General features: G+C 32.8%; 1 protein-coding gene across 3 annotated transcripts in view; it reads left to right on the forward strand.

The window, feature by feature from the left end:
- dusp8a (dual specificity phosphatase 8a) overlaps nt 1–17,994 on the forward strand; it is a 64,560-nt gene that overhangs the window by 11,129 nt on the left and 35,437 nt on the right. For 2 of the 3 annotated variants that reach the window (XM_051099170.1, XM_051099171.1), the window contains exon 2: nt 7,175–7,528. In XM_051099170.1, the coding sequence (XP_050955127.1) occupies nt 7,298–7,528 (231 nt within the window). In that variant the 5' untranslated portion in view covers nt 7,175–7,297. Of the gene's footprint in view, nt 1–7,174; nt 7,529–7,611; nt 8,148–17,994 lie in introns of those variants that run through there. The other variant, XM_051099172.1, reaches the window with a different exon arrangement.

Here is a 17,994-nt window from a genome sequence, read left to right on the forward strand (position 1 = left end):
GTGAAGCCATGGTTTACAGTGAATTTATAACGGCGGCATACCTAACAATGCCCCTTAGCTATTATAAATTCACTGTAAACCACGGCTTCTCGAGGCTTATTGCTTTATTTTACGAAGATACAGATGGAATAAAAACTATTTTTGAACCAATAAAACTACTTTAACTTAGGGCTGGGCAATAATTCGATAACGATATAATTTTCCTCGATAAAACGATATGAGGAGTTCGATAAATGTTCGATATAATTTTTATGTGCCAAAAGCAGAACGAAACAGCGCAAATCATTTGAATCGCGCCACCGTTTATCCGCTCGGACCAAAGTTCAAACTGCCGCCCTGCTCGAGCTCACTACAGAAGACGCATTTATTATCTCGATGCGGCGCGGACGCGTCTGGAAAAGCCGAGCGCGTCGCACCGCATGCGCTTCCCTTCTGTTATAAGCGCAGCTGCAGCGCGCCGACATTTGAAATAACGAACTTGAACGCGCAAAAGACACAATATGTGAACGGCTCCGTCACGCGAGCACTAAACAGCACTGTGAGATCCAGTGTGAAACACTTGAATTCAGCAATGAGCACAAATGACTCTGTGATTCAAACTAGTTTAAAGCAGTGTGCAACGAGACAGTCAGAAAGCTTTTCAATCTACACATCTCCTTCATTTACCATGGATTTACTGTAGTAACACTCACTGCACCATGGAATTGTGGCAGCAATGTGGGATATTCACATTGAATTTTATTACAGGAGTAATGGTATATAATTACAGTATGTATGTATTTATGATTAAGCGATAGTACGTGTGCATTTATACTGAATGTTTTTAGACTACCGTTTTTCATACTAATAGGCTACCTATAAAATCATGTAGTTATATTTTTACCATGTTATTGAGGTACCATTATGTGTGGTTTTAACTGTGTTTATCATGATTTAAAACGTATGCTTGCTACAATGGGAGACCAATGCTTAATTAAAATAAATAAATAAATAAATAAATTTAACCAAAACTGAGGTTGTTACAATTTTTACAGATGTTACTGATTGAACAAAAATTCACCTCTTCATTCTCAAGATACTATCAAATGTGCTTTCTAAGAGAAAAAAAGTGATATTACTATTTAACTATTGCTGTTATGAATTAAACTGGAAAGAAATAGAGATTTGACATTTATCGTGATAATTATCAATATCGACTGGCATGAAAAAAATGATCGTGATAATTTTTTTGCCCGTATCGCCCAGCCCTACTTTAACTTCTCATCGTAATTTAATATAAAAATACACAATGAACTAAAAATCAAGCTAGTTAAATTTCCAAATCTTTGCTTACAGTCTGACAGTTTAAGTTGGCAGTTAGAGAACAGCTTATCTTGATCACCTGCTTAACCTTAACCAGTCTTGGTTGTCTTCATTCAGTATGCTGTCTCTGCTTAGTTGCTCTGTTATGTCAGCAAGAAGGCGTTTATGAGGAAACTCATTACATGAAAGTTTTCTAGCGAAGGCATTAATTCCAAACCAACAGACTTTGTCATAGAGTGACATGTTTGTCCGGTTAGAGGAGAAATGTTACCTCTTTCTACTTTCACTTTTGGTGTGGTTAACCTTTCATTAGCAAGAGAGAGGAGGAGGGAGCCAGCCAACGCCATGTTTTATTTACAACTAGCGTGGCGGAGAGTAGAATACGACACGCATGAGCAATTTTGTTTGAGAATATGTTGGACTACTATGATATTTGTCTGTGTTTTCACATTTTTACAATGGTAACCGTAGTTTTGTCTGAATAAAATCATAACGCCAAACCTGTTTGTCTGTGGAACACTAAAAAAAAAATTTGGACCCCATTGACTTTTATTGAACAGCTGGAACATTCTTCAAAGTATCTTATTTCGTGCTCCACAGAAAAAAAATTGTACAGTGGCCGCATGTTACTGCAAGAGCATTAGATTTTATGAATGTTTGAACCTGCTGCAGTGCAAACGCATATTTCCCTCATCCTCGATTGGCTTTTGGATTCGTCTTTTGCTCTGCATAATGTAATGGGGTGAGCGGTGTGGAGATTGAAGCGTTCAGAAGGTCACTGCATACTCAAGCAGTTCCTGCTCTTTCAGGCCTGATCAAAACATCGCCCCACTCATCCAGCCATAAACAATCGCTCGCCCTCCTTCACACATGCCTTCCTCCAACACAGATGCGCGTACGCTGAATATATAAAACTGTTTTCTGTCTGCCAAGTGGAATATTTAGGCTAAATGTGCTTCTGCAATAACGAGATTATTGAAAAGACTATATATGATCCTTGGAGCCGAGGCTATAAATGGCACATTTTTTCCAGTCTTGTTACATAATCTGTATTGGTTGAGTTTCCTAACGTCACATCCTCTCTGGCTGTAATACAAACAGGGACAGTATGAAATGGATCGCTTGTTTCCGATCAAGATTTGCTGAGCTGGAATCAATATTGCCATTCATAAAATGCATAACCATTAAATAAATATGAGTCTTGACAACAGCTGTTTTCATTTAGAAATTGCTAGTAAAATCTACAAACAATTAGAAAGAAACGCCGATTTTGAAACTAAAACAGAAAAAGTATTTTCTTGTAAAATGTAGTCCATTAATCCTTGTCTTATGTATAACTTCAAAATAACTAACTAAATAAATACATATATGAAAATAAAAATAAAATATAATAATAATAATAACAAAATTAATAATAATAATAATAATAATAATATTTTTTGTAGTGTACAGGTTTATTATGGCCTCATTAGTTTGTTGGTTATTTACAGCGGTAATTAGATTTATGCAAAAAAAACAATATTTTGCCACATAATGTGCAACGATTAATCGTGAAATAGTATTATGGTAATTATATACTATTACAGAAATAGTATTTTCTTGTAAAATGTAGTCCAATAATATTTGTTTTATGTATAACTTCAAAATAACTGACTAAATAAATAAATGAAAATTAAAAAAGAAATAAAAATACAAATATAATCATATTAATAATAACAACAACAACATTATTAATAATGATAATAATAATATTTTTGTAGTGTACAGGTTTATTATGGCCTCATTAGTTTGTTGGTTATTTACAGTTGTAATTAGATTTATGCAAAATACAACATTTTGCCACATAATGTGCAATGATTAATTGTGAAATAGTATTATAGTATTTATATACTATTACAGAAATAGTATTTTCTTGTAAAATGTAGTCCAATGATATTTGTTTTATGTATAACTTCAAAATAATGGACTAAATAAATAAATAAATTTATGAATATTAAAAGAAATAAATTAAAAATAAAAATATAATAATATTAATAATAATAATAATAATTTTTGTAGTGTACAGGTTTATTATGGCCTGAACTGACTAAATAAATGAATAAATACATGAACATTAAAAAATAAATAAAATTAAAATATAATAATAATAGTAATAATAATAATAATATTTTTGTAGTGTACAGGTTTATGCAAAATACAATATTTTGCCACATAATGTGCGACGATTAAACGTGATTAATCAATCCAAAACAAAAGTTTTTGTTTACATAATATATGTATGTGTTGTGCACATTTATTATGTATATATAAATACACACACATGCATAGATATATTTAAGCAAAATATGCTATGTTTATATATTACATATATTAATATACAATATTAATTATATCAATAAAAATACATAGATGTAAATATTTTCAAAATACAATTCGAAAACTTTTATTTTGAATGTAATTTGGATTAATTGTTGCATAGCACTACATAATATACACTCAAAATTATGCTAACTTATTTTTTATTAATTATTACTTAATTGTTTTGCTAAAAATGTTTTAATATATTAAATATTGTAAACTGTAAATATGTAGTAGAGTTGTTTTGTATAATACAGTGAGTTAAATGGGTATTTATAATTTTTTTCCAACTTTATAGTTACAAAATATAACATAAGATAATTCCTTGCAAATTAATGATATGTAAATGTATCTAAAATAGCATAAACAGTATTTTAAAAACACTGTGTCCATTTAAATATATTATAATTTTACAGTAGTGTCAGCTTTCTCTCTAATATTAAAACGAATGATTTTATGTAGGCTAGATATTTTATTTTTCTTATAAATTTAACTGTATATTGTATTGTTTTATTATTATTATTATTTTATTTTTTGCCATGAATACAGTCTTTGATGGTAATATAGCATTAAAACTGTTAGTAAACAGTGGTTGTGCCAGAGTCGTGCCATAATTTGTGAAATTATACTAAATTTAAATTCTCATACAAAATTATATTTTGACATAATCAACCCTGAATCTTTTTTTGTTTGTTTGTGGACAACAAGTAGACAACACTATCAAATTATTACTGTATTAATCATAGCAGAGTGTTTACTGTACATTTCAAGCAACTCTGTACTTTATACTTTAGCATTTGGGGTTTTCATTTGCATTGGTCTGTTTGGACGGATAAGAATAGCTGCCATGATCGCTGGCGATATATGAGAGGAGGCGCTTGATGAATTTATTTAGGATTTTCATGCGACGGCAGATGCGGCTCGGGCTGCAGCTGGCTCTCATACTCTCTAACGCAGGTGGTTCCTGTTTCATTAGTGTCTTTAAGGCCACAAACATACGCAAATGCAGATGTGAATGCTTGGCCAGTGAATTGCAAGTGTGCTGTAGCATGTATTTTTGCATTACTTACAGGTAATATACCTCAATATTTATAGAAATGGTAAAGTTAGCTTTAAATGTTTGTGACAAATGACAGTGACAAATATCAGCACTGTCCAGGATAAAGATTAGGGGAAATCAATAAGCAATTTGTAGGACTGTCAAACAATTAATCGCGATTAATCGCATCCAAAATAAAAGATTACTTTTACGTAATATATGTGTGCGTACTGTATATAAATATTTAAAAAATATATGTTATATAAACTTTGGTAGCACCTTACAATACAGTTCCATTTATTAGCATTAGTTAAGGTAGTTCATTTTAGCATTTACTAATACGTAATTATAATCTAAATTTGTATGTGTTAATATTGTTTAATAGACCTGAGCTAAAATGAACAGTGTTGTATTCTTATTAACTAATGTTAACAAAGATTGATAAACACTGTGACAAATGTATTGCTAGTTAATGTTAGATAGCACATTAACAACTAACTAATGGGGCATTATTTAATTTAATGTCATGTGGTGTAACCATCAAGTAAAATTCAATGAAAATAACCCTGGACCACAAGTAAGTAGCACAGGTATATTTGTAGCAATAGCCAGAAATACATTGTATGGGTCAAAATTATCGATTTTTCTTTTATGTCAAAAATCATTAGGATATTAAGTAAAGGTCATGTTCCATGAAGCTATTTTGTGTAGCTGTGTAACTGTAATTTTTGATTAGTAATATGCATTGCTAAGAACGTAATTTGGCAAACTTTAAAGGCGATTTTCTCAATATTTAAATTTTTTAATGCACCCCCAGATTCCTGATTTTCAAATAGTTGTATCTCGGCCAAATATTGTCCTATCCTAACAAACCATACATTAAAAAAAAAAAAAAAAAAACTGACCTGTATGACTGGTTTTGTGGTCCATGGTCACACATTTTCCTTACGTCATTATCAATTATTGTGAAAAAAAGTGTCAAAATATTTTTCAAGTTAAAAAGTATTTGCTGGTAAATTGCTGGTAATGCATTAATAATTAATAACTATCATTAAGTTTTTGGAGTTGCACCACATGACATTTTACAACCAACTAACCTTAATTCCTTAATTAACTATAAAAAGGTGAAATGATCTGTTATTTTAAGAGAATTATTGACTTTTTATAATATAATTTCCTATTTTATGTTTTTTGTTGTTGTTGTTGTTTTGGTTGTACCACATGACTTTGGGCGAACAAAATATTTTCAAATATTAATTGGTGGAGTAATTTTGATAACATATGTGATACTGGACAACAAAACCAGTCACAAGTAGCACAGGTATATTTGTAGCAAATAGGCAAAATTATAGATTTTTATTTTATGCCAAACATCAGTAGGATATTAAGTAAAGATCATGTTCCATGAAGATGTTTTGTAAATTTCCTACTGTAAATATATTAAAACTTAATTTTTTTATTAGTAATATGCATTGCTAAGAACTTCATTGGACAACTTTAAAGGAGATTTTCTCAATATTTAGATTTTTTTTTGTTTTTGTTTTTGTTTTTGTTTTGTTTTGTTTTATTTTGGTTTTTTTTGCACCCTCAAGTTCCTGTTTTTCAAATTGTTGTATCTCGGCCAAATACTGTCCTATTCTCCTAACAAACCGTACATTTAAAAAAAAAAAAAATGTTTCTAAATTCCAGATGAAATTGAAATTGTGTTTAAAAAAAATTGACCCTTATGACTGGTTTTGTGGTCCAGTGTCACACATTTTCCTTAAAATTGAGATTTATGCATCATCTAAAAGCTGAATAAATAAGTTTCCACCGATGTGTGTTTGTTATGAAAGGACAATATTTGGTCGAGATATAACTATATGAAAATCTGGAATATGAGGGTGCAAAAACAAACCGAAAAATGGAGAAAATCACCTTTAAAGTTGTCCAAATGAAATTTTTACTAATCTAAAATTAAGTTTTGCTATATTTACAGTAGGAAATTTACAAAATATCATCATGGAACATGATCTTTACTTAATATCCTAATGATGTTTGGCATAAAAGAAAAATCAATAATTTTGACCCATACAATGTGTTTGTGGCTATATAGCCGTGCTACTTAAGACTGATTTTGTGGTCCATGTTGTTGCATAATCAAAATAGTCATCTGCACTACAATGAATGATGTTTCAAAGAATGTCCTTTCATGTACTTCTGTGTTCTTGTTTGGGCCCAGATGTTTGTGACACTTTTTTTCCCATACACTCTTCAGTCCTTGCTCTGACAGCTAATGTTTGCACATATACTGAAAAGAACAAGCAGGAACAGACATTGTTTTTGTCCTGCATTGTTTTTCCTTACAAGAAACAACGAATAAGGAACTACCCGACGAAAAGTCTGAATGGGATGTGCCTTGCCCGTTTATGATTGTTGACGAAGTGCTGTCTAAAATAAAACAATAAAAAAACTGCTGCCTTTGTTTTTCCACAGACACCATGTGCACCTTGATGTCTCTCTGTGACCCGCGTCAGTGATTTTATCACTGATCCACCGTCTGTGCATTGGTTGTCGTTGTGCGCAACCCTCATCCAGAGAGGAGTTCTGGGTACCTTCATGGCGGGGGAGAAGGGCCGTCGCAGCGCCATGGATATCAAGCGCCTAGCGGGCCTTCTGCAGCGCGGAGCCGGGCGATTGCTGGTCATCGACAGCCGGACTTTCTCGGAGTACAACGCCTCGCATGTGCACGGCGCCGTCAACGTCTGCTGCTCCAAACTGGTCAAGAGGAGGCTTCAGCAGGACAAGGTGTCAGTTACCGAGCTCCTCCAACCCAACGGAAAGGTCAAGGTATCAAGTGTGTGTTTGAGAGAGAGCGTGTGGCTAGTTTACGTAATCGAGAAATTGGGGAACTGCATCAGAAAGGTTAATGGTTGATGTTTGTACGCGGACGGCTGCGAGCCTTTGAAGGGATCGTTTTACGATGCTGTTAGTTTTGTGTGGACTTCACAACCGTGTCGTTGCACAATATCATAATGAAGTAATGTTTACTTGTGAACACTCATTAAAGAGTCTCTGTTTTGGCACCAACGTGCAACATCTGCAGTCGAATTCGTATGCACGTTTAGTATTTGACACTTCCTCAATGAGTTTGTAATTAGGTGTCGTGAGTTTGAAGTTGAAGAAAATGCTTGAGAAGGTCAGATTGGATCAAGGGTTTCTGGCTAGCAGCTACTGTAGCATTTCTAAATTTGGAAGGACCACTGTAGGTTTATTGGTTATCAGAGGCTCTGAAATTGGAGACTTGGGTTTTCCATGACTTCTACATCGAATATGACATCATTTTTCCCGCCTGACTGGCATGCCAAGTCTTTATATTTTTAGGCACTCTGTGAAACTGACAGAACTCTTAGGGGGAAATCCAACCAGCGACAGATGTCACGTAAAACTCCATGCCACAGCTGATGAGGTCAGTGTCGAAAACCGATCCGCCTTTATTGCACGCCTCGCTTTCCCGAAAAAATTACACAGATTTTCTGTCAGCTTACAATGCAAATAAATGGCCTCATGCCATCACAGAACGCTCTGTTTTTGAGGGCATAGAAATGACTTGTCTTTGTGATTGTTGGTTCATGAAATCAATTTCGTTAGTTCCTCATATTTAGATTCACGAATGAGTGAGTGATCTTTCATGCATTTAGTTCACCCTGTGCTTTTCTGGTTCATTAATTTTTTTTTAACTGCAGCTGTGAGTTTGTGTCATTCCCCTAAATTTCTGCAATTAAAATATATTGGCTTTCGATTTGTTAGATGTAAATTTGTTGGGTTTGTAAGTAAAAGACTTCCGAGCCCATTTTGAACTGTTGATTAGATGCTAATTTTTGTCCGATCAAATAATTTACGTGATTCTCACTTACAGTTGAGGTCAAAAGTTTGCAGAATATGCAAAATGCTAATTATTTTACCAAATTTTTTTATTTAGTACTGACCTGAATACGATATTAAGCGAAAATAATAGGTGGACTTATAAAAATGACCCTGTTCAAAAGTTTATATACACTTGATTCTTAATACTGTGTTGTTACCTGAATGATCCACAGCTGTGTTTTTTTGTTTAGTGATAGTTGTTCATGAGTCCCTTGTTTGTCCTGAGCAGCTAAACTGCGTGGTTATTATTCAGAAAAATCCTTAAGGTCCCACAAATTCTTTGGTTTTTCAGCATTTTTGTGTATTTGAACCCATTCCAGCAATGACTGTATGATTTTGAGATCCATCTTTTCACACTGAGGACAACTGAGGGACTCATATGCAACTAATACAGAAGGTTCAAACACTCACTGATGCTTTAGATGGAAACACGATGCATTTAGAGCTGGGGGGTGAAAACTTTTTGATTTGAAGATGAGGGTAAATTTAACTTATTTTGTCTTCTGAGAAACATGTAAGTATCTTCTGTAGCTTCCGAAGGGCAGTACTAAATGAAAATAAATATGATATTTAGGCAAAATAAAAAAAAAAATGTACACATCTTCATTCTGTTCAAAAGTTTTCACCCCCCGTCTCTTAATGCATTGTTTTTCCTTCTGGAGCATCAGTGAGTGTTTGAACCTTCTGTAATAGTTGCATATGAGTCCCTCAGTTGTCCTCAGGGTGAAAAGATGGATCTCAAAATCATACAGTGATTGCTGGAAAGGGTTCAAATACAAAAAAATGCTGAAAAACCAATTTTGTGGGACCTGAAGGATTTTTCTGAAGAACAGCAGACAGTTTAACTGCTCTGGACAAACAAGGGATTCATGAACAACTATCACTAAACAAAAAACACAGTTGTGAATCATTCAGATCATTCACGTGTATGTAAACTTTTAAACAGGGTCATTTTTATAAATTCAATAAAGTCTTTTATCTGAAATATCTTATTCAGGTCAGTACTAAATAAAAAACAACACGCATTTTATATTATCCCTCTTATTTTGGTAAAATAATTAACATTTTGCAGATCACCCAAGGTGTATGTACATTTTTGGACCTCAACTGTACATAACTATTCAGCATCTGGATATTTCGGACACCTCCTTTAATACAGTGTGTTATTCATTTATTTGTTTATTTTTTAAAAGACAGTAATATGGTGCTTGCCCTAAACGTGTCAGCTCTGGGCCTTTGTGTGCTATTTGTTTCCTAAAAAATGGGCACTTTGATTCGGATCTGCTGGCCAAAACCAGTTCCATCTGAACTTAACAGAGTGGCACTGTTTTCTTGGGTCACTCTTTCGCAGCATTCCCCATTTCTTTCCATAGCCGAGCCTAGAGGCTGTGTGGCTTTTATTATCTCCTTCAGTGAAGAGGATAACGCTCGTGATTAATGCAAGTCCTGGATAAAGCTGGAGCTATCTGGGTGTAAGTGGGGGAAGGCGGGATGGGGCGAATTCTGGAAACTCTTTGTTATTGGATGAGCATGACATCATAATCTTTAGTGTGGCCATTGGCAGAGCGCTTGCAGAGCATGTGCAAAACGTCTACGCGACTAGCGCAGCATCCAGACAAAACCCTACCCCCTCCATCCCCCCCACCGCTTTGGACAGCTGCCATTGGCAGAAGTTGTGGCATCAATGTGCGAGCTGAAAGTAACGACATCACCGCAACCAAAGGCCACCAGTGTGGTCCATTGTGAGTGCGAATAAAGGAAGGAAGTGAAAGAGGGTATTAATGGACGAGCAGCGCACATCCACACTGAGATAATGCCGAGGTCCCCCATGGCTCTGTGTTCGGCCCATTTCAGATTACATCAGCGGAAGGCACCATATGCACCGATTGCCTGGCCTGCATTGTAAATGGGTCAGTGTTAAGTGCAGTAGATAGAGTGCAATGGTGCAGGAGCAGGACTTCCTCTGCAGCCTCGAACAGTCTTGGCTTATGGTAATCTGTGCTGCTGAATGTTCCGTTGAGCTGGTACTGACAGATGGCTATGCGCTCGCCTAGAGCGAAGACAGCCGAATAGGCAGATCTTAAGGATGTGCGGATTGAACAAAGACAGGAAGCTTATTCTCCAGGCCTTTATCTTGTACTCTTTGTAGAACATCACCTTTTAAAAATTTCACACGTAGAAATTAATAGAGTTTTATATTTTCGAAAGAAAACGCTGATGGTGCTTTTCGACGCAAAACTGGTCGGCGTGATAATAGGGTGATGCGAGGCATTGCTAGTGTTGTCTGTGGGAATTGCTAGCCTACTCTTAAGTCTCCATGATATTTTGATGGCATTTTTTTGGCATGGGTTCCTTTTTCAAGTCTTTGGGATTTTTTTATCTTTGACTGTTGTCTGCTAAAATCAGGAGGTCTCTTCAGATCACAAACTTGACGTGTGTGCAATATAGTATTGCAAAAATAACATTTCGGTAATTAAATTTGGACCGTCAAGTAATTGAAATCAGTATGCTGTTCAGAAACCAAAACTTTTTTGTTTTGTTTTTTTCAAAAACTTCAGTACGTCACTACTGTACTGCACTCTTTAATCATAATCAAACTCTTTCCAGCTTTATTCAAATTGCTCAAAGCAGCATCATGGAATTAATGGTTATACAAGGTGCTTGAAGTGCTTGAATGTGACTTTTTGAAATATAAGAGTTGGAAAACCCTGGAAAATAGCAATATTCCTGAACAGGTACTGGAAATGTGCTTGAATTACTGAAAGACAATGTATCTATGAAATAAGTTTTACTTATTTTAGTTAATGTCATAAAACTAACAAGTTTTATGTAGCAGTATTGACAATTCGCTGAGTAAACAGTAAAATGCTTTCGCTGAAGATATGAAAGGAGGAACAGATAAACCAAATAAATTGATCATTTACACTGGAACCGCTTCGATTGATTCAAACTCGTGACTTTGATCATTTATTTCAAGCAATTCACTAGCAAGAGATATCAAAGCCATTCATTTTTTAATTTCGATATTGTTTGTAATGATTTTAAAATGCACGTAGTGATAGCTGAAAGGGAGCTTTACGAAACTTCAAATCAGCACCATTGTGTTGCAAAATGATTCTCTATTTCCAAACGCTCTAATTTGATTGCGTATCGCAAATCATTTGTTTCAGATCAAGACTTTAAATCGTGTATCGCAAATCATTTGATTTATATCGGAGCGGTAAAAAGCTTTCGCTGAAGATGCAAAAAGAGGAACAGATGAACCAATCAACTGAGTCATTTATGCTGGAACCACTTTGATTGATTCAAAGTTGTGACTTTGGTCATTTATTTCAAGAGATGCACTAGCAAAAGCCTGATCAAATTAAAAGAGCCATTTAGTTTTTGAATTTTGACATCGCTTGTAATGATCTCAAAAAGCATGTAGTGATGGGTGAAACTGAGATTTTTTGAAACTCTGAATCAGTTAATCCATTGCATCGCAAAATGATTCACTGTTTTGAAGCGCTCCAATCGAATAGCGTATCGTAAATCATTTGATTTAGATCAAAACACTGAAACGCTTTCGTCGAAGATGCGAAAAGAGGAAGAGATGAACCAAATCAACCGGGTCATTTACACTGGAACCACTTCGATTGACTGAGCTTTTCAAAACTCTGAATCAGTTAAACCATTGCGTTGCAAAATGATTCTCTGTTTCGAAACGCTACATTTCAATTGTATATCGCAAATCATTTGATTTAGATCGGATCAGCTTTTGCTGAAAATGCAAAAAGAGGAACAGATGAACCAAATCAAAACCCATTTACGCTGTTTCAGATCAGGACTTCAAATTGCGTATCGTGAATCATTAGATTTAGATCAGAACGTTGAAGTAGGTTCACAAATCTTTAGTTTTAGATTAGAACCGATCTGAATCTTTTGATTCAGATCAGGACTTTGGTTTGAGTTTGTAAATCATTTGATTCAGTTTGGGACTTCAGAGCACGTATCATGAATAATTTGATTTAGATCGGAACTTCGCTATCATTTGATTTAGACCAGGACTTTGGAGCGTGTATGGCAAATAATTTTATTTAGATCAGAACGGGTTTGTGAATCATTTCGCAAATCTACATGATTCACATTTCACGCTCCGGGTGCTGGTCTGAAATGATGGTTTGCAAATGATTCCGATCGGTACTTCTGAGCTTGTATGTCGAATCATTTGTTTCAGTTTGGGACTTCAAATCACGTATGACCAATCATTTGAATTAGATTGGAACTTCGGAGCACGTATCGCAAAACGTTTGATTTAGTTTGAAACAGGTTCATGACTCATTTCGCAAATTGAATGATTCAAATCAAATGATTCACGATACATGATTTGAAGTCCCGATCTAAATCAAATGATTTGTGATACGCAAAGTTCCAATCTAAGTCAAATGATTTGTGATTCACGCTCCGAGTCCTGGTCTGAAATGATGGTTTGCGAATCACTATTCAGATCGGAACTTTAGAGCGCAGTTTGCGAATCTTTTGATTCAGATCAGGACTTTGGTGCGAGTACACGAATCATTTAATTCAGTTTGGGACTTCGAAGCACATGTGGCGAATCATTGGTTTCCAGCATTTCCGAGCAGTTTTGCAAATCTAATCTTTTTTTCTGATTTTTTTTCTTAAACAATAGAAAACAGTTCTAAAACCAAAACAAAGAAAGAAGAAAAGTATTAGCTGTGGTTTTACTATAGTAAATGTGTAATACTTTAGTAGTAGTACTTTGCATGTGCTTCACTTTATTTTTGCCATTTTGTTTTACTAGTATTTTTTTATTTATCTATTTATCTTTTTTTTCGAAGACATTTTTTGATAAGTAAGATCTCTGATTGAAGTCTTTGAAAAATGTAATAAAATAATGTATTTTAAACATTATACAAAAATAGCGTACATCCACACTGAGATAATGCAGAGGTCCCCCATGGCTCTGTGTTAGGCCCATTTTAGATTAAATAGATATTGTAATTAAACAGCACATTATAAACTTATTGCCAAAAATAATTAATTAATCAAATAATAGATATTATACTTTATACAGTACATTGTTCCAGCCCATCTAAAATAATATATTTATTGCCTAAAATAATAAATATTATAGAGATTGTCTGTACACTTGTCTGTAACACTGACACTGTTATCAAACTAAATTTATGAACTGAATAAATGACACTGTTGTGTTCTGTAGAGTTGCTTTACAGCTGAAATAAAAGGTGAAATAAATGACTTGACTTGAGCGGAAACACACTAAAAAGCTGTACGTAGCTCGCCATCCTGTAGCTTCCTACAGTTTTGATGTGAAAAATGACTTGCACATTGTTGACTGTGTCCTGATGTGCCTAGTGAACGTGTGAAGGGACAGAGGACATACTTGTCAACAAGTTAAATTCTAACAGATGAGGCAGGCGAGAAATGAATGGCACTGGAGAGACGGTCTCAGGATATACGTGTCCGCACAGGCCCCGTCAGGTGACACAAATAGAAATCGAACGTGCCATTTTTTAAATCCTGCTGATGTCACAGCATGTAAGCGATCTGAATGTGTTGTGTGACCTTGGGAGCATCCTGTGGCTCTTGGAACATGTCGCTATTTGACACGCTCGTCTTTGCGGGTGACACCTAACTATTACTGAACCTCTCCATGGCTTGGTTTAGTATTAAGTGGGTACCTAATTACAACCCCATAGCATTTGCTGACAGGATTTTCGAAGTGTCTCTGGCTATGTTCGGAATAGCATATTACCATACTATTTTAAATATATCTTGAGTATGCCGTATGTACTTGATACTATTCACATTGAGTACATTTGTGGATGCATGGAATACCTGAATGAACACAACAATATTGTAGTTGTATTTTAATGCAACTGTATTTAATATAGTTTCATTAGTTGGAATTTTAACTTGTGTTAAAATATTAAATGCATTATATATTTATTTGATATATTATACAGTACAAATAATAGTGATGAATAAAGAATACGTTATATACATTATACAGTAATATATATTATGCATAACACAGGCCATTATATATTTGCTGTGTGAAATAATAATTAAATAGTACATATTATATATTATATAAAACATTGTTTACATCTTTATTATCTAAAATAAATAGCAAAATAATAGACTGTAATAAAGTAGATAATTACTGTCTCAAATATGTTATAAATTATATATTTATTGTCTAAAATAATTCATAAAAAATATACATTATATAGTACATTATATATTTATTGTCTGAAATAATTATTAAATAATATATATTACACATTATATCAGTGCATTGTTTATTGTCTAAATTAATTTTATAAATAAAATAATATATATGATGCTATAATTATACATTATACAGTACATTATATATTTATTGTCTAAAATAATAAGTATTATACATAATACTGCACATTATACATTTCTGAAATAATTATTAAATAAAATAATAGATATTGTATGCTATACATTGTTTATTGTTTAAAATAATTAGTAAATAAAATAAGTTATATTGTACTTTATACAGTCTTTATACAGTACAAAATAATTAATAAAGTAAAACATGTTATACATTTTACAGTACATTATATATTTGTTGTTTAAAATAATAAGTATTATGTATTATACTGTACATTGTACAGACCATAATATTGCCAGAAATAATTATTAAATAAAATAATAGATATTATACAGAATACAGTACAATATATATTCATCATCTGAAATAATTATTAAATAGTATTATACATTATGCAATGCATTGTTTATTGTCTAAAATAATTTAATAAATAAAATAATATATATTATACTGCATACAGTACAAAATAATTGATAAAAAAATAAATAAAATATATTATATAGTTAATTATGTTTTGTATTGTCTAAAATAATTAGTAAGTATTATATGTTATATTGTACATTCTACAGGCCATAATATTATTATCTTAAATAATTTTTAAATAAAATCATGCATATTATACAGTATACAGTACATGTTTAAAATAATTAATAAAATAGATATTATACATTATACATTACATTATATATTTATTGTCTAAAATAATTATTAAATAAAATAATAGATATTATACAGAATACAGTACAATATATATTCATCATCTAAAATAATTAATAAGTAATATTATACATTATGCAATGCATTGTTTATTGTCTAAAATAATTTAATAAATAAAATAATATATATTATACTGCATACAGTACAAAATAATTGATAAAGTAAAATATATTATATAGTTAATTATGTTTTGTATTGTCTAAAATAATTAGTAAGTATTATGTTATATTGTACATTCTACAGGCCATAATATTATTATCTTAAATAATTTTAAATAAAAGCATGCATATTATACAGTATACAGTACATTTGTTTAAAATAATTAATAAAATAGATATTATACATTATACATTACATTATATCTTCATTGTCTAAAATATTTTAACAACTAAAACAATTTATATTATACTTTATACAGTACAAAATATTTAATAAAGTAAAATATATTTTGCATTATACAGGTCATAAAAGTATTGTCTAAAATAATTATGCAATAAAATAATAGATATTATATGGTATAGAGTACAATGTTCACTGTCTAAAATAATTAATAAATAAAGTATTACGTATAATAATTTATACATTACAAAATTAATAAATTAAAATATATTATACATTATACTGTACATTATACAGGCCATAATATTATTGTCTGAAATAATTATTAAACAAAAGAGTAGATATACCAAAAACATTTGCATTTTGTTATTGTCTAAAATAATGAATAAATAAAATAATATATATTTATATTACACAGTACATGAAATACTTTATTGTCTAAAATAATAAAATGATAAACATTATACATTATACAGGCCATTACATATTATAAATTTTCACTGCAGTGAAAATCCCACAATGCAATGCACTTCTTCTTTTTAAAAATTTTTAATTTTAAGGCAAACTAGACGTCACTAATTGAAGTAATAATATACTTATAATTTTGACGTTGACACGTTGACAAGGACTTATTATTAACGCAGTCACACGTGTGAACATGGCAGCGTTCGTGTTTGCCCTGTAGGTGACCCAGGCCTCAGCAGCCCTTCACGAGAGCCCATAATCCTCATGTGATGATGTCAACATCTAGATTTAGCCTTCATCCAATTAAGGCGGAACACCTTGTACAAAGGGGGAGGGGCCTGCGGGAGACAGACAGGACGATGAGGAGCGAGGCCTAGTTTCTCACTGTCCTCTATCAATCAATAGCCTCAGTTTAATACCTTATCTAACAGCTAAGCTTCAATTGCATAATCGCTCAAGATAAATGAAGAGCAATACGTGTAAATGTACTCCAGGCACTTTAAAACCAGGTGCTGTTATTTAACTTTCGCAGTGGTTTGGCAGGGAAACACGGTAATCTTCCACCGCGGCCGACCTTCGGCAGGTGACATCACCTTTTAGGCCCGACGCCAAGCTGATGGAGTCGTAATGTAACACGCACAGACTTTCGGTTTCTCACACGTACGTCTTCTCACCGTCTTACTTGCTTTTAGATACACCCTGTTTGTGCAAGCCTGTGCCGTGCTATTTCTAAATGAGTGATCAATATAATGTGTGGTGAAGTCCAAAGCTCAGCTTAACTCGAATGAAAGGGAATATGATAACGTCATACTATAGATAGAACTGACTGAAGTCCATTGATGTGGATTTGAAATCAGGTCAGTGCTGTTTCAAATAAAGAGGCCAGGTTAAGTAAGATTTGACCTTTTATTTAAAGATAGATTTCTTGCTATGTAACAATCAGCTGATGTTTTTTAGTAGCTAAAGGGATAGTTCATCCAAAAATGAAAATTAGCACATGATTTACTCGTCCTCTACCCATCCTAGGTGTCTATGACTTTCTTCTTTCAAACAAATACAGTCTGAGTTATATTAAATGAAGTCCTGGCTCTTTCAAGCTTTATAATGGCAGTAAATGGGTGTTGGGTGTTGAGATTTTGAAGTCCAAAAAAGTATTTAAATCCATCATGAAAAGCACTCCACACAGCTTCGTGGGTTAACAAAGGCCATGTGAAGCAAATCGATGCATTTGTGTAAGAAACATATTCATATTTACAACTTTACGAACCATAATCTCATACATGTACTGTCTAAAATAATTTAATAAATAAAATAATATATATTATACTTTATACGGTACAAAATAATTGATAAAGTAAAACATATTATGTAGTTTATTATGTTTTGTATTGTCTAAAATAATTAATAAGTATTATACGTTGTATTGTACATTCTACAGGCCATAATATTATTATCTTAAATAATTATTAAATAAAATCAT

This window comes from Labeo rohita, chromosome 25, assembly GCF_022985175.1.
Source record: "Labeo rohita strain BAU-BD-2019 chromosome 25, IGBB_LRoh.1.0, whole genome shotgun sequence".
Taxonomy (NCBI): Eukaryota; Metazoa; Chordata; class Actinopteri; order Cypriniformes; family Cyprinidae; genus Labeo; species Labeo rohita.